Source organism: Melospiza georgiana, chromosome 1 (assembly GCF_028018845.1).
Source record: "Melospiza georgiana isolate bMelGeo1 chromosome 1, bMelGeo1.pri, whole genome shotgun sequence".
NCBI classification, from domain to species: domain Eukaryota; kingdom Metazoa; phylum Chordata; class Aves; order Passeriformes; family Passerellidae; genus Melospiza; species Melospiza georgiana.
In genome coordinates, this window is record NC_080430.1 from 45,224,591 (window position 1) to 45,249,673 (window position 25,083).

At 42.6% G+C, this 25,083-nt stretch overlaps 1 protein-coding gene across 2 annotated transcripts; it reads left to right on the forward strand.

Annotated features, from left to right (window-relative positions):
• The first annotated feature begins 8,405 nt into the window (after positions 1-8,405).
• Positions 8,406-16,894, forward strand: EIF1B (eukaryotic translation initiation factor 1B). Of its 2 annotated transcripts, XR_009115243.1 has the most exons (5): positions 8,406-8,680; positions 10,833-10,996; positions 11,694-11,795; positions 12,372-12,557; positions 13,913-16,894. XR_009115243.1 is itself a non-coding variant. In XM_058034120.1 (4 exons), the coding sequence occupies exons 1-4, from the start codon at positions 8,650-8,652 to the stop codon at positions 12,414-12,416; spliced, it is 342 nt and encodes a 113-aa protein (XP_057890103.1). In that variant the 5' UTR covers positions 8,406-8,649; the 3' UTR covers positions 12,417-16,894. The 2 variants fall into 2 exon arrangements, 1 of the variants encoding a protein (XP_057890103.1); XM_058034120.1 differs by having other exon boundaries at positions 12,372-16,894.
• Positions 16,895-25,083: the final 8,189 nt, after the last annotated feature.

Here is a 25,083-nt window from a genome sequence, read left to right on the forward strand (position 1 = left end):
AGCTGGGACAGGCAGTCCATACACTCCTTTCCCAGCCCTTGTTCCTCTTGCTGTTGTCTGATCTTTGCTTTTTCCTTAGGATCTTGATGGCAGCTCTTATTTCATTCAGCCCCAACCCACAGCTGGGATCAACCCGCCCATGCATATGGTTCAAGTCACACTGCAACACAGCACACAATTAGCTGATTAAATAAGTAGTGATTCAGTGCTTTAGCAGGCCCTTACTAGTTTTGTGGCAGAGAAAATTTCATGTGCATGAGGCCAGCATCTCAAACAATATTGTATTTCCACAATAGGTGTCTCTTCTGAGTGGTTATTTTTAACCCTGTCTCTTGACTAATGTGTCACCGCGGCCTTGCTGTCAGGGATCTTGCTGCTCTGGAAGCTAAGCCCTTGTTTACTCTGGAGCTTTGCAGGGGAGAGCAGCTGAACTGGCAAGTGCTGCACTCCTTGGGCACCATCCTGCAGAGAGGCTGAGATGTGAAGCGTAACTGGGCTGACTGGGAGCCACAGGCCCTCTCTTCACAGACCCATGTTTGTGTTCTGCTCCTGGTGAGGTACCCAAAGGAACACTTTAAAGGCTGTGCTTTGAAAGGGGGCTCTGAGGCCTGACCCCACCTGTAAACTGAGATTGCATAGGAAATCCTGCAATCCCACTAGGATGAAGTTCAGTAGCAAATATGTTGCATTTTTCTATAAAGACACTTCAAGTTGGGAAAACATCAAAGCACAAATAATGCTATTTCATTGTAGGCACCTCTCAAAAGAAATGAAATTATATTATTTGCTATAGGTAATGTGTAAGGTACTTCTATGAGGAAGCATGATGAAATGTTGCCTGGCCCTTACTCACCATCCAAGCACCAAGTACCACTGGGAGAGTACAGTCACTAATTGCAGGGGTTTTTCATTTCTGTATAATAGTTTGGTTTATGAGTACATGTATGAATGAAAACTGTAAAGAAACCTGAGAAATACTCTTCCATTCTCCAATTTGCCCCCAACAGCAGCTAAAAGAAGTGTCTTCCTCATCCAAGTTTTCAAGAGTTTACTCAGACTACTCAGGATCATAACTTCAAAATATGAAGAGCACTTCAAGTCCATGGTAGCACAAAAGGTCTTCCTACAGCTATTAGAATCAATAATAGATATACATGCTTTTCTCAGAAATCTCCTTTTAGCGTGTTCCCTTTGAACCTTGAAAACACTCCCTACCTAAAAATCAATCAGCATCCAAGAACCAGGCAGTGGCTGTGCTTCTGCCTTGCTAATTTTGTGTGCATGTGTGCAGAGGGTATCTTCTTAGTAAATAAAACTCTTCATGGCTTCTCATTGTAGATCTTTTCCCTTACTGCTTTTCACATTCATTTTGATCAGAAAATGTGAGTATCTTTTCATGGTCCCTAGTGGGCAATTGCTGGACTAAAGGTTTCTTTTCTCCAGGGTATACAGGATATGGGCTTTTCTTGCTTTGTTGTTTTGCTAGTGATCCTGTCATCTTAAAATAGAAGCAAAAGTTTTTTTCATCCCATTTACTTTTTCTAGTCCTGCTGACATTGCAATATGAGCCTTTCCACAGCACAGATCATTTTCACTGATTGTCACATGCATGGAAGTTACCATATAAAACAAAATTATGCAATGTCTTCATATTAAGAATGTTTGCCTGTTGGTAAAGATTGCTTGCAAAATAATACACCATACAAAAATACCAAAAAAAATCATTATTAGGAGAGCCAGCATTTAAAATGCTTGAATATGATCATCTACCTTCATTCTGGCCTGAAGCTGATCCAGTGCAGTATCTTGGTTTTGACAGTGGACAACAAAGGACATTTATGGAAAAGTGTAGAAACAGAGTAGCTTATTTTTACATTCCTCACTATACTCTTCTCACAGACCCTCAAGGCCTGTGGTCCAGAAACTTCCCAAACCAAATGTTTATGTGTGGTACATAGCCCTTGATGGGCTTTCTTCTCTTTCACTGTTGCTTCCTGAACCCATGTAAATTCTCAACACCACAAAATTCTGTGCCAAGGATTTCACAGCTCTTTCTCTGCTACAAGAAGGATCATGGCAGTGCATCGGTTCTGGACACACTACTTGCCACTTTCAAGAGCTTTAATTTTCTCTTTCATTCAAGTATTTTCATTTTCACTTTTAATCATTCTGACTTCATGAAAAGGTACTGTAAAATGTTCTCAGCAATTAAGACTAATACATTATGTGACAGCCTGTTTAAATGAGCCTCATGAGGCATTTCTCTTACCGAAGTAAACTTTACTTCATTCTCATTCACTGGACATCATCATTTCTATCTACCAGACCACAAGTGAACCACCACAGTGCTAGGTACAGTACCCACAGGCTTTCACAGAAATCATCCTGGCTTCTCAGGGTCTTTTCAGGCAGCTGTGATTTTATTTGATTTTGTTACCCCATCTATAGCAGGGCGGATGCTTTGGCTGAAAAAAGCAAGACAGCTCATGCAGCACAGCAATGTGAAAGCCACTCAACTTGGGAGGAACTGGGAAAGAGCTGTCAGGGGAACCAGGGTTGTGAAAGACCAAACCAGAAAGATTACCTAGAGGACAGCTTGGTCTGTAGTGAAGGTGCAGAGGTTTGTGTGTCAAAGCTTCCATTCTTTTCCTGCTTCTGAGGGAGAGGCTGGGCACATGCTCACTTCTTTATAGAAGATCCTGGAGAAGAATTCAAGTCCTGCCTCACGCACAATTAAAGACTCCTGCATATAGAATTCCTGCATAAGTTACGAGCAGGAACAGGGCTGAGCCAGGTGATAGCTGGAGTGTCTCAGTAGGAAGGCTGACCAGGGATGCCCCGGGCTGCAACTAAATCAAAAGGCAGTAGTAGATACACAGGTGTCAAGGGCTGTGAGGAGGAAAGCAACTTCCCAAGGTAAGGAGAGATCAGGCTTCTGGGCAGGGAATGCTGAGGGGGATGAATGGAGATGATAGGAAGGTATTGCCTGGAGGCTAGAGTGACCCAAGAGGGTCCAGGTACCCTGATGCAGAGAAATATTCTTTGACAAGACAATACCAGACCAGAAGCCAACAGTGAACTACAGTTTTGATGACAAAACCTCCCATTTAGTTTTCTCAAAGAACTAATCCAAATCTCCTTTTTTCTGTAATTCTTTTGCTGGTCAGAGCCTTCTAAAAACAGAAGGTGAAAAACCACAAAAGCAAAGACATTTGATGCAGTTGGATGGAGAAACAGCAACTTTTTTCTCCTCCAGCTCACCATTCTTATTGTTTCACATACCAGTCTGAGAGAAGTTTGCAAATGCCTTGAACTACTGCCTGACCTATGAATCTGCCCAGCCTTCAGTAGTGGGGTGGAGGTCCAGTTGCACTAAATGAGTTTGGAGGGCTTATGAAAAGTTGTATTCAAACCTATTAGAAAACTGTGTCAGTTCATTCAACTACATGAATAATATCTAATAACATCAAAGAAATTGTTCTCTACTAACATTCAGGTTCAGAGAAAAGCCAGGACTGGCTTTATTTTGGAGCTACTTTTTTTTCTAATTTGAGAAAGAGGACCATCTAGTGGTTAATGCCAAACTTATCATCTTCTTTGCAATCATTATTGAGCAGGGAATGAACCCCCCACATTTCAAATGAAAACATGTGTATCTCACGTAACTCTGGCTCTCTTGAGCCAGGCTGGATATCCAGGTGTTTATCATCACCACAATTTCCAGTTAGCCTAGGTATGCTTAATGGGACAACTTGTTAGCAGCTGGGCAGCTCAAGCACAGGCTGCAGCTCAGGACTTCAGCCACAAGCCCTTCCTTAGCTCACTATAGAGGCTTTGCACCAGAGTTGGAGCTTGGATGGAAAAGTACAAGTCAAGCTTGGCATGGTTACAGCCACTTTCAAAACTATTCTGTTGATGGAAGAGGGAGGATTTCTTCTGGCACTTTTGCTATCCTTCTTCCCTGACAGAAAGCTACTAGGCAGCCTTCCTGCTACTAGGCAGCAGATTCCAAATACAGTGGGATATTGTAGGTAGTCATGTAGTGAGAGCAGGGAAGATTAAAGTTCAAGAAGAAGAATCAAGGTTGGAAATATTTTTGCATATCTCTCAGGGATCCGGCACTTTGACATTATTTTCAGAATGCCAACGTTAGGCCAGCATATGCTGGCTTCTGGCGCTGGAGTGGAGCAGCATTTGTGCATAGAGCAGTTGCACTGCTGGCATGCAGGATGGAAATTATTGCTGCTACATACCATTTCATGCCATTTGCACGTTTTGTGCACAGTCACTTTGTCAGGCAACTCAAACTGCTCTTTGAACACCATGTGCTTCAAGCAGTAATTGGGTTTCCAGGCCATTGCAGAGGACAGGTCAGCATGCAAGTCTGACATTTCTGGTAAGGCAGGCTGCAGGGCCAGGAAGAGGAGATCTGCCTACCAGAGTGAGCCCTAATTAAATTCAATTTTGGCTTTGTAAAAGCTCCTAAGGCATAAAACTCAAAATATTGGAGTGCTGCACCTGAAAAAAATAGCACTATATATTGAAACAGTGTCTGTAGAAAGTAAAAAACAATGTTGTTCATTCTGGTTATTACAGAGGGGCAGGTGCAGACAAGGGTGGCCTTTTACATGCACACAACCAAAGACAGATGCCATACAGAGTCCTAAACTAAAGCAACAGGTTTTGCCCTACTGCATGGCTGACTTTTTTTGCCTGATGCAAGGCTTTCTCATGCCATTTCCAGCCTATTTTTCTAACACAGCAATCCTCTGGAAAAACAAAGTTTCTTCCACTGGTCTGGGTTACCCATTGCTGCTCAAGAGCACCTCAAGTGTTTCTGAGAATACCCAGTGAAGGTAAGGTTCTGCACTAGAGTGACATTTTTTACTAAAGTGTACTTTATGGCTTTAGTATGTCATGTTTATCCTCTGTATGTCAGTAAGCCCCTGGTTTTAATCCCTGAGGCTTATCCAGTCATAAATAACCTGTAATGATTCACATACAGCTTGACAGATGAACTAAAATACAGTAAAAGGCAAGCAAGGGGATCTCTAATTGCTATTCATAACCAAGTTTTGCAACTATTACATTTAAATAGCTTGAAGCCGTGATCAAGTTAGTTAGAGATGAAGTTCTTTTCTGGCACTGTAGTTGGCAGGTTATACATTAGTCATGGAAAGACAAGAGTCTCGTTCCTAAAATACTGCTTAAACCCTGATGTCTAATATTAGCGAATGAGATTAACTCCAGCCTCAGCTCTAGGACGATCTGAAATTTAACAGTTTTCAAAATGTGAAATTTAACAGTTAAGCAACACCTCTTATCTTTACTTAGGTTTAAACCTATTTCAATTGCTTCTACCTCTTTTGCTTGCTGCAGGTCCATGTCTGCTTTGTCCCCTTTCTTCAGTCTGGCGTGACTGGAAGCCCCCCACAACCAGGACTTTCACAGTCTATTGCCACAAGTGACTGCTCAAGAGCAATGGGAAGGACTCAGTCAGGTCAAAGGACCTCAGGACAACTCTCCTGCTGAGGGGCAATAGCAGGAGCAGCACATCTCCAGCAGGATGCCACCTGCCTCTGTGCTCAGATACTAAAGTTTGGTGCAATGTGCTGGCACAGACAGGATTTGTGTCAGACCTCAGTGATGGATGTGACATGGAGACCAGCAGCTCCCTCTGAGGAGGACAGCAAAGGGAGAGTTCTTTGCACTGACACAGCCCCACAGAGAACCCGCCAATTCACATGGACATTGTGGAAGACTGCCAAGAGAACAATGATGGTGTTGGCCACCACCTTTATTTTAATTGCTGCACAGTGCAGGCCAAGCTGTGCAGTTGGGGGTTGTTTCCATTCCCTCTACAGTTGCCAGAACTATTCATTGTTGTTTCAATTTAAGGATAACAAAGTCACATCTCTTCTTGGCTTATAAAAGGAGCTTTGTTGCTTCCCAGACACCCAATCTCATTTGTCTGTAAACTGTAGGATGAATTCCATAGACGCTCAGTGAGCCCATAGGTCTGGATTAACTGTGCAGTGAGAATTAGAAGTGTAAAACTATTTTAAATGCATGAAGATTCAGAGTAAGCAGAAGAACTGACACAATGACTGGTATATAAACCTTCAGGCTCAGACTTGGGGGTTTGTGTCTGAAGATCCGCTGTTCTTCTCATCCATGGCCAGCCTTGTTCTCCTCCATTCTCTCAGCACAACTGTTGCAGGATTATGCAAGTGGAGCAGATCTGAGGCTTTAACATTTGAGTTTATTTTTTAACTCAAATCAGTTTGCTGATCTGGTTCATCCCAGTGCCCCACTGACACCGGTACTGGTGCAGCCAAGGTAACAAAAAATAGTGTCTGGGAGAAAAAAAAGGATGATGGACCTGCTTTGCCACCAGGAAAAAGTTTCATGGTATGATGATGGGAGAGCAAAAGATTCAACAAAATCTTGCAGAGAGACACGGGATTTACAAAAATATATCAGAGCCAAAATTCCTTGACATTAGTAGTAATATAAGTTTTCTGAGAAAGGTTCTATTGATATCCCGGTGTCATGTTCCTGAGGATCGGTGTCCTGAGCCTCCTCAATCTTCCCAAAAGGTTTCTCAGTGTTTAGCTCTGCATCCTTAATCCACAGACATTGCCCAGACTGTAGCCTCAAGCTCTTGCCCAATCCTCCCATTACTGCCTCAATAGTGCCTTTTGCAGCTGCTGGGGAATGAGTTAAGCAAGTCCCCTCTACAGCCCATAGGGCTGTGAAAGGTTTAATCAATGATGGTAGCAAAAGGTAAGCAGAGGTTTTGTACCATGTGGCAGTGGACTTGCTTTCTCCATGGGAGAAAGAAAAGCTTCCTTGCAAAGTGCCAGGACTAGAAACTCATTGCATACTAGCATTCATAAAACTACTGCAGGGCTGATCCAGACCTTGGATCACAGAAAAGAAAAATCCCATTGACATAAGAGGACTGAAGTTTAGCATAAAAGCCAAAACTGGGGGGAAAAAAAAGAGAGAAATACAGGTTCTGCCACTTCTGCCAGTGGAATTAGCTTATTGTACATCTGCAAAGCCATTAATCACCTCACAAGGATCTGCAAGCTTTGTAACATCTGCACACCATTTTAAAGGCAGACTTTTCCCATTGCAGCCCCTACACTGCTGATATCCTCCCAAAACAGGGATGGACAGTGAGTGACTGTCACACAGGAGTCCTGTGAGGCCACATGCCAGCCATCCATGGTGGCCCCTAGGGACTGGGGAACAGCAGCTGCACCCACCTGAAAGGGTGCAAAGTTCTCAGAATCAGAGGATAGGTTGGACTGGATTCTCGAGATCACCTGGTCCAACCCCCCTGCCAAGGCATCCTAACCTCAAGCAGGTGACATAAGAACATGTCCATGTGGGTTTGGAATGTCTCCAGAGGTGGAGACTCTATAACCACCCTAGGCAGCCTGTTCCAGTGCTCTGCCTCCTTCAATGTAATGCTAAGCTGGAACTTCTTGTGTCTCCAAGTCATGCATAAAGTGGAGACACGGGCGGTTTGTGGGGTGCTGGCTGCCCCCCTCACCACATTCAGCATTTAAAGCAGCATTTTGTCCAGCGAGGGGGGCCTGAGTGGGGAGTGGGGTTTCCAACATATTTTAATGAGGAAGGGTGAAGCACTCTCTCAATGCCAGATCAGCTGGAAAAGTACCCAGGCCAAAGGGATGTGAGTATGGAAGGGCCTCCATGGATGGAAGGGCCTCCATGGGGAGTCACCCTTACTGGGACATAAGAGTCCCTGAGGGCCAGCAGCATGGAGAACACGGGGCTCCAGCAACATGGCACCACTGCTGTTGGGGATCCACTGAGGAGAAGAACGTTGTTACGAGAAAGGACATTGGGGTGCTGGAGCATGTCCAGAGAAGGCCAATGAAGCTGGTGAAAGGTTTTGCACACAAATCAAATGAGGAGCAGCTGAGGGAGCTGGGGGTGTTTAGCCTGGGAAGAGAAGGCTCGGGTGACCTTACTGCCCTCTGCAGCTGCCTGAAAGGAGGTGTAGCCAAGCAGGGCTCAGTCTCTTCTCCCAGGGAACCAGCTACAGGACAAGAGGATGTAGCCTCAGCCTGCAGCAGGGGAGGTTCAGGCTGGACATCAGAAGGAATTTCTTCATAGAAATAGTGATTATACATTGGAATGGGCTACCCGGGGAGGTGGTGGAATCACCGTCTGGATGCGGCAGTCAATGACACGGTCTGGCTGCCACGCTGATGCTCGGTCACGGGTGCACTCGGTGACCTCAGAGGTCTTTTCCGAACGAACCGACTCCGTGATTCCGCGCACCGGGCGGCTGCGGGGCCGTCACGTGCGGGACGCCATTTTGTGCGGAGAGCGGCGGGCGGCGCCCGTTGGCGGTGCTGAGGGGCGGTGCGGCCGAGGGGCGGGGGTCCGTCCCTCCCTTCACGTTTTATTTCCCTTTGCGCTTCCTTTTTTTTCTTACTCCTTCCTTTCGCTCTCGCCCTCCGGTTCGGGCTCGCTCCCCGCATCCCTCCGCTTTTGTTACCCCTCCCTCGCTCCCTGCCGCTCCCCGCCCCCGCGTGGCACTGCGGAGCCGGAGACGTGACCCGAGCGGACTCGCTTCCCCGCAGCTCCAGCCTCTCGCCGCAGAGTCGCATGTCCTCGATCCAGAACCTCCAATCCTTTGGTAAGAGCCGCCGGCACTCCGACACCTCCGCAGCCGCTCCCTCGGCAAACCCGCTCATCGCCCCCGGCCCCCTCGTCCTGCCCCCGGCCCCGCCGTCCTGCCTCCGCCTCCCGAGGGCCGCGGGCCCCCCGCCCCGCCGCGGTGACATTGAGCGGTGTCGCCGCGGAGCTCCGTGAGGCAGCGCCGGCCGCTCGTCCTTGTCCTCCCGCTCCGCCGGCCTCGGGACGTGCTCAGTGCGTGCGGCGAGGGCACCCCGGGCGGGAAGCTCAGCCCCTCGCTGCTCCCGAAGGAGGTGCTGCCATGTTCTCAGCTCTGACACCCCTTATCAGGGGCTCGTATCCTCTGCTGAGGAAATAATTTCATCAGTTACAGTTCGTTTGCTGCCGCATCTTCTCCCCAGCAATGTCCCAAAGCGCTATACGAGCCCTGCAAAGGTTATTGTTTCTATAGAGTGAGCTACGCAGATGGCAGATCGTTTCTCTCCTATCAGCGGGGAAGTTTAACCGTGCCGAGCCAGCGTTCTCCTCCTGCCTTATCTATAAGTAGCAGAAGTGAGCAAGTTAGCACTTCATACAATAGTCTCATGCTTTTGGTCACAGTTTGGACTCTAATCTTCCACACGTATAAGCCATGTGAGAAGGTTACGTTCAGTCATGATTTGGGAGTCTACCCTGTGCTTAAGGAAGGTGCTGCCCAGAGGATTTGTTTAAAGGGATCCAATGTTGACACCTACAGTGCTAGCTTATTTCCAGCCTAGAGCCCTAAACTCTGCCAGGCTATCTTGGCTTATCTGCAACCTAGAGTCCTGAACTCTGCCAAGTGATCCTCACGTCCAAGTCCTCTTTTTCTTTCACTTTTTCTTTCACTAAGATTTTCTATTAGTGTTTGAGCCACAAGCTCACAGGGAAAGCTTGTGGGCAATAGTAAAATTCAGCATGGTTTAACAAATTCCATAGTAAAGTTTATCTAGTCAAGGTTCCCAATGCTGTACTTGTTTCCTGTGGTGCTTGAGTCCTCATTATGTTTTCAGTGTCTTTAATGCTCATGACATTCTTGTTTCTACAGGGATCTGCAGCTGAACTACTTTTTGTGCTTTCTGTTGCAGTTTTATCCATTTGGGGCATTTCTTTCTAGTGGATGGCAAAACTTGACCAGTGTTTTTAGAGCTGAGTTTTGAATGGAAGTTTGGGAAATTGTGGCTTGCGTGGCTATTGAACCTACATGGGCTCTTAAATATTGTTCTGATCAGTACAAAAAATTCCTTGTGATTATTCTTGAAAAGTAATAAAGTACTTCATGCTTTAAGGTTTTTTTGGAGCTACTGATTAGGACATTTGTAGAGCTGTAAAATTTCTTGATTGAGTGTAAAGTATTTTTTTGTGAAGTACAGAGTATAAGAAGTGTTAACCCAGAAGCCCCCTTCTTTCTAAATGTTTTTCTGTTTTGTCTCTTCAATAAATGCTAAGCTTGGAAGAATTTGAGAACTGACCTTTCTTTAGTTTAAGCCTAAATTAATTTTGTTACATTTCTTGACTAAAGCTGCTGACTGGAGGAATTCTGGTTTACAGGAAACCTCTGATATCTGTTAGAGTATATCTCTCTTTTATTTCTGTTAGTAGCCAAGAGTTACATCCATGCCTTAACATGCTGGAAGTGTGGTGGTTACCACAGTCTTTTGCTCTGGACCTGTAAGGAAGTGTCTGTTCTAGAGCTTTTCTATTTCTCTGTTCTTATCAGTTGATCTGATAAGAGATACAGTTGCTTTATTTCACTTTAAATGTTTGTGGCTGTCTAGAACTTATGTGCATTTGATGTTCTCTCGGGACCATGTTTTCAGGTTCAGGATTTACAGTTTGCAAGAAACAGTGAAGCAAACTGATACTGTAGCAGCAAATCATTCATACCTGGGAAGGCATGGAAGAAACTGTGTGGTAGTTGAGAGGGCTGTCCTGAGTGTGTACTGCAATGACATTTTATACGGCTGTAGAAAAAGCACTTTGGTTGTAACAGTGTGTTTTTAAACAGGGATTAAACGTCAAGATGATACCCTGAGTACAGTAATAATATTCTGTGAAGTGAAAACCTTCCTCCTTAGTTTTGAACTTGGGTGTTTTCCTTTGTGGGAATTTCATGAGTCTCTTTCCTCCTGCAGACCCCTTTGCTGATGCAACAAAGGGTGACGACTTACTCCCAGCAGGGACTGAGGATTACATTCATATAAGGATCCAGCAACGGAACGGAAGAAAGACACTGACAACTGTTCAGGGCATCGCAGATGATTATGACAAGAAGAAACTTGTGAAAGCTTTCAAAAAGGTAAAGTTGCTGATTTGATTTGATAATGCTTATATGTAAAGGCATAAGATAGCTTTTAATACTAAGTAACAAAATATTTATTTCACTTCATTCTTTCCAGTGCACGCCACCGTTATATTCAAGTCCCTTCTCTTTCTCAAAACACCTACCAGTGTCCAGTGACACTGATTTTGCTAAAAGGTTAAACATTTCTATCTTAACAAGAATGAAAAAAAATTATTTTGAATGTTTTTTCTTTTAAATTTCACAGATCTATGGCTTTGTTGATATGAAGAATAAAATCAGTTTAAAGTAGAGCTGATTTTTATTCCTGCCTCTGTTACAGCTGGGTCGTTGCTCAAAATAGAGGCCTTTAGTTTTGCCAGGATAAAAATACTTATTTTAAAATAGTGTGGAGTTGAAAGGCTGTATCTTATGACTTTGTTTTTCACTCTTGCAATGACTGTTGGCCATTTCCTTCTGCACAGTAGCTAATCCTGTCATTGCCTGAATTTACCATCAGCAGTTTAGTTTGTGTATGTATGTGTCAGCAGATATATTCCATTTGCTCTCAGAGCCAGTAAAATTGATTTAACCTTTGCCTGGCTTGGCATCAAAATAGTAAGCAGCTTCTGAGACGAAGTTCTTCTGAAAAGACTGACTAAGCACAATCACAATGTACATCAGATGTCTTATAATATGGATGTTTTTCTCTTAGAAATTTGCTTGTAATGGTACTGTGATTGAGCATCCTGAATACGGTGAAGTTATCCAGCTGCAAGGTGACCAGAGGAAGAACATTTGCCAATTCCTCTTGGAGGTGAGGGACTGCAGATAAATATCTAAACCTCTCTGGAAGCAGGAGGGTGACAGGTGGTACTGATGCTAATTACCCAGCCAAAGATGGCCACTGTAGTTCTTTTGTGTTTTCAGCCAGAAAGTAAAATGACACTTGCAGTATGAGAGTAAGCTCTGGTAGGAATCAAAGCACTGTAGAGTGCCTTTGCACTGTTACAACACACCACTTGTTCTCTGGCAGTGCAACTTGAGCTCTGTGCTTGTAAAATCAAGTGTTCCATGCAAACCATAATCGTGAGACTGAAAACACTGTAGAGGAAAGAGGCAACTACTCTGATGCAAATGATAATGCAGAGTTGTTACACTGTCAAAGGATAAGTCCTAGGACTACAGAACAAATTAGATTTCTGATAAGATTTTGTTTAGTCAGTTGTTCTGCTTGGCCCAGAAACATTCTGTAAACTACAAAAATATTTCATTGAATGTATACACTGTATAGCAGTTTCTTTAATCAACGTGTAAGATTGTGATAACTTGATGTTGCTGTAATTGCCTCAGTATGTAATCTTTACTAAAATACATTGTTTCTCTCCTTTAGATTGGCATTGTCAAGGAAGAACAACTGAAAGTTCATGGTTTCTAATATACCTGTACTCTTATGAAGAACCCTGCAGTATTGGTCTTACCTATCCTGGCTCTTCTGTGAAAAATGAATCTTTGCAGTGAATGGACTTCCCCATTACCTGAACATTTACAATTTGATTTGCATGACTTCATGAAACAGGTGGTGTGTAGACTAGAAACACATAAGAAAACTTCAGTAAGATGGTATAGAAGACCCTTGTGAACTTTAACACATTTCCAATGGAAATGTATTAGTGATGATTGTTCAGTTTAGTACTCTCCACCTGAGTTAAATGTGTGAGTTTTATTCAAATAGTGTGTGTTGTTGCTTAAAAATAAAAGTTTATTAATATAATTTCTGGGATATTTGAAATGCTTTAGCCTAAGTTTTGAACTAGCACTCCAGCCTTGCTGAAGAATGGCTGAACTGCTTTGTGGCAAGTGTAGCTCACTGCTGTTTGGAGAAATTGGAAAATCTACATGATTAAGTACTAGCTGATTAATCAGTAGATGAGCTTGATGTGATCTTACCCTGTAGCTGTAAGACTAGAGCTTTAAAGCCTGTAGTGTAGGTGTACCTTAGTAGCATCATAATAAGACATCAGTTGTTTGCTGTCTAAGTAACTGGATCCTCTCTAAAATGTATTGCAGTGACTATGAGGTATTAGTATGAAGCAAAGTTGGGGTAAGGCAAGCTGAGCTCCTCAAGGCAAACATTTGGGCAGAAGTCCCAAAACATTTGAAGGAAGTGGATGGGATATTGTATCTCCTCTGTGGCTGAGTAGGGGAAAAAGACATTGTGTTGGCTTCTGCCATGAGTGTGCATTGAAAGTTGGCAAGCAGAGTGCTTGACTGAGCTGGTAGTGTTAGCTGCAGGAGCAGGGAAGGGAACGGGGTCTGCACTAACCTTCTCCCTGCTTTGAAAAGTTTTCCTAGGACTGGGGCTTCACACGGGGAGTTTTGTATTCGTGTTTGAGTGTTACTACAGAAAACTGATTTGGTTTACTTTTCTAGAAGGCAATTCTTTCAGCTTTACTGGAGGTTACAATAGATTTGTTTCACCATGCTTGTAAGCTAGTTTTAGTTAGCTGTAGTCATTTGCTATTCTACTTGTAGGATATGTCTTGTGAAGAATGACATGAATTCATTTGGTGAAACAAGCAGATGTTGTCTTCCTTTTGAGGTAGACATGGAAATTTTTTCTGAAACAATTCAGAACACACTGAGCTCCAAAACCATAACAATAGTGGGAAATGCTTAAAAAACTTGATGTGATATCATGCATTTTTGGAAAGAAAGAAAGAATTAGCAGTAGAGATATGTCTCTAATAACTTCGCCAGAAAAAAATATTAAATTGATAAAATAATTGTTTACTACCTAAGTAGTAAAGAATTAGGGAAAACTGTATTATTTAATATCACATGTACCTGTACTTTATTTCCTATTCATATTTGCCTTTCTAAACAGAAATGTTTCAATTTTAACTCATTTGAACTTTTTTTTTCTTTTTTTAGATTTTTGAGTTCAGAAATGAATCCTTAAGGCACTAGCAACAATTAGGGGAGCATTATGTGATGATTTCTTTCTCCGTCTGGTCTAGACAATTGCACTTGTAAAAATCTAGTCTCTCAATCTCCACAAATACTGCCTGATGTTACAGATCTTAACTGTTCCAGAGAAAGGATGCTCCAGAAGATGGTATACTGTTAAGGTGCAATACATTCAGGAGGAGGAAATGCCTCATGCAAAGCATAAAATACCCACATACCAAATGGAAATCCAAAAATAAATCTTATGCAAGTCTTGTAGATGAGCAGAATAAAGTCATTCTAGTGCAAGTTTACCTAGTATTGATTCTTAACTGCTGAAGTAATCAATCTTTTGGGGGTACATAGCAATTAGTGTTTTTCATTTTATTACATGCCAGAAAAACTGATGTTCTCATTTAAAGCTTGTTCTCCTGCTCAAGAGGAAAAACAATCAGTATCTTCTGTTTCACTGGTATTATACAAGTACTTCTAGTGGGCTCAGAACTGAAGATTAACAAATGACTCGCAGGTCTCGTGTTACTGAGTCAGTCTTCATTTCAGATGGCATTCCATTAACTTTTACTACCTAAGCTTTTGAGTCATTTCTCCACAGTCATTCTGCTTGAAACAAATAAGAAAAATCTTTGATTTTCTTCCTCCTCATTTAAAAATCCTTTCTATGGAAGGAACCTTGCAGTTGATAGGTGGGTTGGGTGGAGATGCTCATGTTTTGACCTTTGAAGGGCCAAATTATAAGGAGATGGAATAAGACGTAACACATTTGAAGTTTTAAAGAGGTGAGATTTGTTGTGGCAACAAACCAGTTGAACTTTGTAGAAGGAAAGCAGAAGTTTTTGTCCATGGGTGTTTTAAACTGAAGCAGCATTTCTAAGACTGTAATTAGCCTTGGTACAAGCCCAAACCTCTTTGTATGTTCTAGTTGAAAACCTTCGACAATATAATGTTTTGTCATCTTACTCTGAAACTTCTTTGTCAAAGCTAAACTTATTTGGAATACATATCTATGTTTTAAAAATGCTGAAAATTAAGGCTTTGGAAAAGGACTTGTTAAAATGCTGCCACAGAACTCTGTTTTCAGAATGAAGGCACATTTCAATCTTTTCATCTATTTGAAAATAGGTTAAAAAATGTTGAAGGATGTGGCCCATAATTGCCAAGGCAGTAAAAATGAGCTTATGATAGAAAACTCTTTTGAAGTCCACTAGTAGGACTTGAGGCTGGCCAAGCTCAGACTGCAAAAAATGAAGGCTTTTTGTTGGAATGTTGTGAAGTGTGCATTCTTCAGACCTACCAACCAAGATTGCCTTCTTAGCGATACTTAGGCTTCATCTCAAGGTGTTACTGGATGTAGAAGCTTGTTTTGAATTCACAGCCTTGTGCATAGTTTTATTAGGCTGTTCTAGCTGACTCTGAGCTGATACCTTGGAGTAAGGTGTTGCATAAATAAATTCACTAATTTGTCTGTTCTGAGTCTGCATCTACTTAATGCAGCTATGAGCCCAAATGCCACTGCAAGTTCTTGTTTGTAGAATATGAGATTTAGTAATTTAAGTTTGTAAGGTGCCTACTTCCTCTCCCTGTGTGAGCTATGAGGCCCTTGACTGTCACCTATGGACTTCTAAATCTGACTGTGTCTCAGAGATTAGCACGAGGAGTACAAATATGGGCAGATAATTCTTGAGTGGAGTAACCTCTGAAAAGAGGAGGGCCTGGGCTGTGTGTGCATGCTATTCATTGCTTCAGTGCCTTTGCTTGAACCTTTATTCCTGAATTCTATTTTTGCACAGCCTAAATGAGTAATGTTTTGTTTTGGAGAGCTTCTTTGGAGGAGGAAGAGGGAGCTAGTATAAAAAACTGTCTTAGGAAATATGTTTATATCTGAAGTTTGTTTTCATTAACTTAGATTCCTGGACTGGAAGAGCTCTGTAACGTTGTTTCTCTGTATCTTTAAAAATCCTAGTTAAACGTCCTTGGAAGTCTGACTTTTAAGGCTCTAAATACATCTAAAGCCATTATAAAACTCTAAAATGCAAAGTCATTGAAGCTTAAGTTTCAAATATTTGAAATAACAATTAGGCAGAACTCATTTTTTCCTATACTGCCAATCGGCTTATACTTGGTATGTAGTTGCTCTGAAGATGCATGTGTTATTTACAGCCAGGCAGTAATCAGATGTCCCTGCTGTAATGGCATACCCTGTTTGTAGGTTTTTTTAAATTTTATCTGATGTGCTGCACTCTTACAGGCTGTACCACTCTAATTTTGCAGTATAGGACAGATGTACCTGTACTGACAGAGTTCCAGTCAGCAATGAATTCCTTCATCCTTCTGCAAGGCTCTAGTGTAGAGGATCCATGTGTTACATCTTTAAGTGGTCAGTAATTCCTCACACTATGTGAAGATGTATACAAGACCAATATTTAGCCTGTTAAAGGAGGGGGAGGTGTTTTCTACAGCTGACTGTGAGACACAGTAAGAGTTACTGTCCCTTGTATCTGTTCAGTGTTGCTCAGTGTCACTGAGCATTCCTCTAAGTAATGTGCTGCTGCCACTGGGGAGATGGAAGTGGGCTTAGAGCGTTGTGTGTATTTAAGCACTATGACTTTCTGCATCCATACTCAGTCAGGAATCTGTCCCCTGAGCATGGCAACATGAAGGTTGTTTTCCAGTTGCCAGATCAAAAGCTCTTGAGATCATTAAGAGAAAAATGGCATAGTTGTTTTATGTTTGCTGTATAGATGTTTCATGCCTACTGTTTCCCATTTAGATTAAAAATACAAAAATAATCTCAAAAGAGTATTTGTACTTGGCTTGCCTTTTTTTATGTTTGCTATGTGCCTGTTATTGATCTCGTAATGAAAAAGTCTTAACCTGTATTGCAGTATTGCTACAGAGCTGAGACAACAAAGTCTTTTACAATAAAGTGTTCCAGTGTTATTTGATGTATGCTTTTCTAAAACAAATGGAATTTTATGCTGTTTTTAAGGAGGATTATATTTTTTTGGTGAAGATAAACATAATTTAATAGAGATGTGTGTGATCCTCTTGTAAAATCAGCTTTGATTTCATACAGAAATGTTACATTTCCTCCCTTAAATTTCTAACATAATCTGTTACTTGAAAATACTGTGACTTGTCCTGTAATATTATGGCTCTAAAACAAAATGATTGGCTTGAGGTCTAAAACTTTGGGTAGAAGAGGATCCCTGGTTGGTCTAATTTCTTGAATAAGCAAAATGCATAGTATTTTAGAACAGAGCCAGAAATGTGCTCAAATTTGGTTTCAGCTCTTTTAGAATATCTTGCATCTGTGAAATTTGACAGCACATTTCTGAAATGAATTTGGGGCCTGATTAAAAGGACTTGTGTATACAATAAATGGGGTTATTTTTATTATTCTCTTTATTTTTATTTACAGCCCATTTTTGCTGTGATTATGCAAAAAAAGAAAAAAAGATCAAACCCCAAATTAGAAAATCCACACAATGTATGATCCAGGCTCAGCTCTCCAAGTAGCTGAATTCAGCAGATGTGGTTCCAAGTGGAATGGTCCTGCTCCTCACTGAGAGGATTTAGCTCTCAGTGGTGTTTGTGGTCCCTCTCACCATCAGACAGGGGCACAGCTCTGCTCCTGCTGTACACTCAGACAAGCCTTGGGTGTCACAGGACAGCTGACCCCAGGGAAGGGGTGGTACCATGGCTGTTTAAATGGTTCTCTCACAAATGAAATGTTGCCCTTTTAGGTAGACCCAGCAAATTACAGAAATGCATTGATGTGTAATTGGACAGTAATTCTGGGGTAAGAAGGGTTAAAATGGTCTATTCCCAAGGATCCTGCTGGGAAGATCTATTGAAGAGCAGCCTCCATCACAGAGGAAGCAGCCTTTAGTTACTCTCTACCAGGGAAACTTCTGCGATGGGATGGCTCCTGGCTGCACCCAGAGAACAGCCTGAACAGACACCGGAGTGAGCACACCTGTACTCGGTAACAGTGGGGAAAGATGGCCCTGCAGACTGGTACATGTCACCATCTGACAGTGTGTGACCTACACCTGCAACTGAGTGCACAGCTGGAGATGAATTTCAAGGTACAGAACAAAAACACTGTCCAGGTTCTTTTAGTAAATAGTAACCCATAAATTAATCCACACATTAGTTAAATTATGTGAGTATTCCATATGACTTCCTTACATCCAATATTGAGCAGAGAGTATTTTCTGTGCTTAAGTGCCTTTCCTTTCAGTAAGATTGTTGCAGTGATATGGAGAAACTTTCTGATTGTCCAGCAGTGGTCTTACTTCATTAAAAATACTGTGAACTTTGTTCTGTTTGAAAGTAGCTGTACCTGGAATCTTCACCCATCTCTGCCATTTGTGATAAGCTGTTTATAGGGACACTGAGGGGAGAGACCTCTCTTGTCAAATTGTTTCATTTGTCCTGGTAGTAGAAGTCAGTTCCAGTACTGATTTAAATCACCCTGAAACTAGATCATCCATTGGTAACTATGGAAGATAAAAATTTGTTCTGGAGAGGTCGTGGGACGGAGGTGTTCGCATCCTGCTTCCAAGCAGAGCAACACAGAGCCCTTCAAGCTGCTGCCACCTGAAGCCAAGCCTGAACGTGGCAGCATCTGCTGCCTTGTGTTTACACTGTGCAAAAGGACCTGTGCTATTTCCAAGTCTTGGCTACTTTTCCTGGTTGTTCAGACTGATTCACAGCTGGGTCTCCGGTGGTAAATTCAAAGTACCAGAGCACTCTGGTCATGGGATGTGGCCTGGCCACACAGAAATGGACACTACTGTCTGTGTCCCTCCAGTCATTTAATTACTTTTTGTCTGTCTGATAAAAGAAGCATTCTGACTTCAGGGCAGTACCCTCTGAGGAGGGAAAATTGCCATTTGTTGGCTATGGAGATTACAAGAATAAAACTACAAATCATCAAGGCCAACATTCACCTAAATCACAGGAGGTGATCTTTAGTTTCCTATTAGTTTCTAGTATCTTCTTAACTATTGCAATTTGATTTTAGGCTACTAAGATTCACATTGTGGTATGTTTTCAGGAGGAAGGCCTCAGGAGTGCTTTAAAGGAAAGCTTAGCTTAAACAACTGAGCATAAAGAGACAATGTTGGGATCTTCCAAGTGCGTGAGTTAGTTGTTATATTTTTGTAATGAGGCTTTTAAAATTGATCCCTGTCTCATATTCACCTAGAGACATTTCCCACCCAGAAGAGTTCCTGCTGCATTTATTTCAGTTCCCTAAATCAGCCTTGAAGCAGTGCTTTCTCCCACGTCCCCATGTTGAATCTTTTGGAGAGCCTGCTGCAACTGGTGCTGCTCTGATGGGCACCAGGAGATTGGCAGTTGCCTGTGACTGCCCCAGGACAGGCCACCACCTCTGGCTGCTGAGCAGCACTGCTGTCGGATAGAAACAACAGCAGTGGCAAAACCAGAAACAAGAGGGTTGGTGATTTCTCTGGTGGTTTAGTGATCTGACAAAGTGGCTGCTGGGAGCAAAGTGATGGATTTTTTTTCCAGATACTTCACATACACCTATCAAGAGAAATATCCCTGGATTTAATAGCATTCGATAGACCATTTTCTCAGGATTGTCTTGCAGTGCTGAGGCTGGCAAAGCATCCACTGACTTTTATTTTTCAAAATTTTACTTGACCTCTACTTTTGAGTTGATTTTTTTTTTCTGTTCACTTGAATTTGGACCACAGGTGGCACAGCTTCATTTGCTCAGACCAAAAATTCTCAGAAAACCAGCAGCTGCCTCTCCCCATTATCTCCACACATTTTTGTCCATGTGAGCATATTTAAATATATAAATTTAGTTTTGGACATGCAGGCCTCTGATACATGTATAAACACTTCTCTTGATGCCTTCTTCAGATAATATGTTCTACATTTCCTTCTGCAGTCAAAGAGATGGATCTTTTTTAGGTCCTACAAAGGTCCAGGCATGAATTAGCACAGAATTCTTTCTGTGGTTGGGCTGTGAATACTTAGGAAGTCTAGATTTACTGAGGAAACCCGGAGCAGGTGTAGATTGTACAGTCACACAAAGTCTGTTTTGAAAGAGTAGGCTTACACATTTCTGCATCTTTCATGTGATGCATTACGCAGGCACATGGTGGGTTTCTGTCTAATCCTGCTTGCCAGTCCCTTGTTATGTTCTGGAGGAAGCCTGCCTGTGCCCTCTAAAGAAATGAAAGCACAGTGGGAAGATTTGCTGCTGCTTGTGCTTTGATCCTGCAGGGATAAGCTGTTGAACACTGCGAACTGAAGTCTAACACAAAGCCAGGCTGCAAAGCAGTGTAGATTGAGCCACCGTTCCCTCTGCTTTACTGCTTCCATCCTTTGGTTCTGCCTTGTCCTGCAGGTAAGATCTCCAGAGCAGGGCCCATATCTTAGTCCTGTGTAGGACTGAATCACCAAGCACAGTGACCCTCTGTGATCAGGGGACTGATACATAAATGTAATGAGTAATTTAGTAGTGGTAGAAATGAGTAAGTAATGGATCCAGCTACTAAAGAAACTCGTTTGATCTTTTGACCTCAAAGTGTTTTTTTCCTCCTGAAGACATTTGCCCTTTTATGTGTTTTTTCATTAGTACTGATGTACATTTATCTTGCTTGCATTCTTTGTACCAGAGCAAAATGTTATGTCAATTAATGCCATGTCTCTGTAGGCACTTTTGAAATGAATGCTATAGCACATGAGTTGAGGAATGGGCCTAGGGGCATCAATTCAATCCTGCAAAACATGCAAGATTCTTTTCACCTGATCTTAATTACATTTTTTCCTTAAGCCTTTTGGCTTATCAGTTTGAAATATGTTTCAAACTATGCTTATGTAAGCATCCAACTTGCAGTTTTCAGTCTCTATCCCTAGATGTCACTGGAACACAGCATATGCTGAAAATAGTGACACTGAAGGCAGGAGAAATTACTGTAGAGCTTAGATAGGGGAATGTGGAAGTAAAGATTTGGTAGAATTCCCAGGTGGTTGCATGCAACTGTTCCCCAAATTACCTCTGCTTGAGAGGTAGAGGATCTGGAAATCTGTTCTTTGATCTATCCCTTCCACAGCAGCTGCACATCATGGATGACTCCTAGCTCAGTGCAGGAGCACCACAGAGCCCTGTGCAAGACGTGTGAGGAAGGGTCCTGTGCACCACATCAGCGAGAAGAAAGGAATCTACTGGGAGAGGCAGGAAACAACAGCTATGGCTTCATAACAGGTGAAAGTCAGCTCATGGCAAAGTGTCCCAGAAAGAGGCAGACCTGCCTTAGTGCATCTCCAGAGTTTCCACCAACAAGTGCTGCCCTTCCTCAGACAGCAAGCCTGCTCTGGGGCATGAATCATCAGTAAATTATCTGCTTTTAGGGTTTAAACAGTCACTCCTTCTCCACTTAGTTCTCTGCTGGCTGAGAGAAGGGACGGCCTTGGGTCTGGTGAAATGAGGTGGAGAAGAGCTCAGTGCTCGTGTGCATGGAGGCAATGAGAGTGACTGCATGCCAGACCCAGCCGTGTACAGGAAAGAGTTGTGATGATCCAGCCATTCAAAGCCATTCAAAAACATGGAAGAATTCAAAGGAAGAACCTTTAAGAATCAGAAATTTGTACATGATGGGCTTCTCCAGTGCCACTCCAGGCTGGCTGGTCCCATGAGGGTGTTTGAGTGGATCCGAGTATGGACAATGTCTGGGAATCTGCTCCCTTTCCTTACAGCTGCAAGAGTTTGAAGCAGGCCATTGGATATGGGCTCTGCAAATGCTCTCAGCCATTTGAATTTCAGCGAAAATTTTTTCTTGAAAGGAGGCTGAAACCATTTTTTTAACATCTATAGGATCAAAACTATAACTGACTTTCATTAAAACTCTCATAGAAGAGAAAAATGCTCTGATTTGGTGAATACTCCTAGGACTTTTGCTAAGAAAGGATAAAAGTTGTTACCACATGATCTTTAAGGAAGTCAATTCCTTCCTGAGCTGAAATTGTACAATGTGAAGAGTATTCAGCACTTGATTCAAATGTCATTGTGAGTCAGAAGCAGACTTTCTCTTGACCTTAGCAGGATTCAGGTAGATAAAGGGAGCTTTGTAAAACTGAACCTTCCTTTTGTACTTTAACCTTTTTTATTATTCTTATTATTATTAAGAGCGAAGAATTAGCTACAGTACAATGACTAGCAACATTATGTGATTAGAAAGTATGCTGTGCCCACAAGGCTGGAGTTTCTGAAACTCTGGAGCCAGTTATGTATAATTGGAGTTGACTTGCATGGAGTGAGAACCTGGTTCACGGGCGTGTGATTGCAGTCAGTGCCAAGACACAGCTCCAGAGAAACATCTTGGTAATTGGAACCTGTTTTCCTAAAATAATGTCTCTCCTTCTGATTAGAGAACGGATGTGTCTTTGCAGAGGTGTACAGGAGTATAAGCCAGGCTGAGGGATGGAAGGAAACAAATTGGCCTTTCACCAGCACCTGCTGGAGTAACTCGGTTGGTTCCACCCCCACAGAACTGAGGGTACATTCCATGAGAGCAATGTCCTACCATGCAGCTGTAAGGGCTGGTTCCTGCCCAAGGCCCTGCCTGATCTCACCTTTGTAAGACCTCAAACCACAAGTAGCACGCATAAATAGCTCAGGTCCAGCAGCCTCCCTGCTGCCATCCTTGCAGCTGTAGCACCGAACAAGCTCTAATCCAAAATGTAGCCTAACATCTTCAGCTCACATGTGGAGGGACTTGCCAACACTCTGTGGGGAATCTTCCACATAAATAAATAAAAATACATACATAGCATTTCCTGCAACATAAGAAGGTACTGAATAATTTTTTTTCCCCTGATACTGTGGTATACTGGTTCTGTTAAGGACAGATATGTGGAAAGTTCTAGCTGCCAATGGAAATATTAGCCCTGAAGTAAGGGGACTTTTTGAGATGCCTTATCACCTCTTTCTTTTGAGGCTTATAGAGTAGGCCAGGTCGTTCTGCATTGTAACTCTCAGATCTGGCAACTGTAGCCTACTGCATGCTGTGATCCCATGGACACTTAGTTCTGTGAAATAATGACAGCTGCCGCAGCCACCTCATTGTTCCTGGGGCAGGAGCGATGATCTCTCCAGAGCAAAGTGCTAAGACCCATGACTTGAATGGATAAAAAGGAGAGCAAAGCAGCCAAAAGCAGAAAACTGGCGCTGAGCTCACACCACTGAGACAGAAACTTGTCCCAGCTGCATTCAGGATGGTCTTGAGGAGCAGTGGTCTTTTCAGGTGAGTGGCTTCACAGCAGTATTTAACCTTCATGCACATTAATTGAAGTATGTCACACATGGTAGAGATTTAAGAGTCAGAAGGCCTTATGTGATCCACGGGGGTCCAGTCCACATACTTTACTGGATAGGCATGGCAAGCTAACTCAGACATGTAAATGTAACCAAATTCTACAAAGCTATCTGAAGCTGAGGCTCCTCTCACTGTGCAGAGCTCAGATGAAGCCTAAAGGGGTTTTCTAATTTTCTGTATGAAAAGTAACATGAAGAGAAAGCTTTAGGCTTACCTGTTCCCCACGAAGATTTACATGTGAGGAAGGATCTGGCTGAGCTACTTCAGAGAGAAAAAAGGTGGTCTATCAGCAACGCCAGGAAAGAGGCTATGATTTTGTGACTGACGAAGATCTACTAATGATCATGCCACTGAAATTAAATTATGAGTTGCTTCTACTGAGTAAACAATTGCAACTAGTTACAATACTAGGAGTTGCTCTCAGACCAGGAGCCCACGGTAATAGACACTGTGCGACATTACAAGATAGTGCCTGCTTCTCTCCAAATGACTTGAACAGTCAGCATCGTTTGTGGGTGTAGGAACAGAACTTCAGAACCACCAGGTTTGATGGTATAGGCCTTACATGATTCCCAGCTGCCTCCAAATGTGAACTGAGAGATGACAAAGTAAGCACAGACAAAATCCTGATTCTGGAGTCAGTCCCCTCCCATTGACTTCACTGGTGGTGAAGGCACCCAGGCATGGATGCAGCCCAGCTGCTGCTGCACCACCTTTGGAAATTACCAATATTACTCAATAACAGGCTCCAGTGAGTCTCTTAGGTGCCTGAATGCCCATTAATTCCTGTAGGACTGTAGGCACCTAAATATATTTCTCTATTTGACCCAAAGTTTCCCTAATCCTCTCACTGCCATCCCTTTCAGGAAATTGAACGAGTGGAACTGGCTTGTTTGTTTGGGAAGCAGAGAGGTTCCCTAGGAAGAAAGGACATGCAGATGTGTTATTCAATTCTGGAACATATTCATTACAAGATACAGAATCCCAAACCAAATAATTTGCAGGTCAGATGGATTAGAGAATAATCCTTAATGATTTCATTCCTGGTCTTTACAGATTAAAACTGTAAATATAACTTGAGCATTTCAACTGCTGCAAGCAACTCCTCATAAAACTTAGAGACCAATCCCATCAGTCTAGATATCAGAAAACCATTTGGAATTACATTTAAACAGATTGAACTGGATCAGTTTAATTGAAGTAGTGCCCTTTTAAATGTTGTTTGGGCTCAGTGCCAGTTGCTTTATCAATATAACATTTTTGTGTAGGCTTTCTCTCACCTTGCTAAAGCCAGAAAGAAACTTCAGTGGGGGTGAGCTTGGTCATGCATTGGAAGTGTGATTCTCTTACCTGCTGGGTAAGGTCTGGCTGATTTCAACTTTGTTGCAGAGATTCCCACCACAGAGACCAGAGAGCTGTAACCTGAGCTCTGCAGCTCCCCTGAGGTCAGGAGCTGCACGATGGAACCCAGCCCATGGCTGACTTTCAGACCAGTAGACCTGGTGAACAGGTATCCTGAAAAGAAATCTGTCTTTAGGAGAAGCTGTGATACTGGAGAACATGGATACCAGGCTCAACTGGTCTTTTGGAGTCTATCCATTGAATTCTGGAAGACACCATTCATAAGTCATTTTACAGTAATTTCTTTTGAATGCAAAATAGAGAGTAAAGGTTTCAGATTTGGATTCACAGCTGGGGACACAGATCTAAATCAATGCTACTTCTGCCCCCAAACTGGCAGTCATGCAACAATTTTGACAACTGGGCAAAAGGTAG

What these genes read in the sequence shown, in the direction of transcription:
- EIF1B (XM_058034120.1), top strand. Translation starts at nt 8,650, where the DNA reads ATGTCCTCGATCCAGAACCTCCAATCCTTTG. An exon ending in TTGTGAAAGCTTTCAAAAAG is followed by an intron (nt 10,997 to 11,693) that starts GTAAAGTTGCTG and finishes TTTTTCTCTTAG; the next exon opens with AAATTTGCTTGTAATGGTAC. An exon ending in TTTGCCAATTCCTCTTGGAG is followed by an intron (nt 11,796 to 12,371) that starts GTGAGGGACTGC and finishes TCTCTCCTTTAG; the next exon opens with ATTGGCATTGTCAAGGAAGA.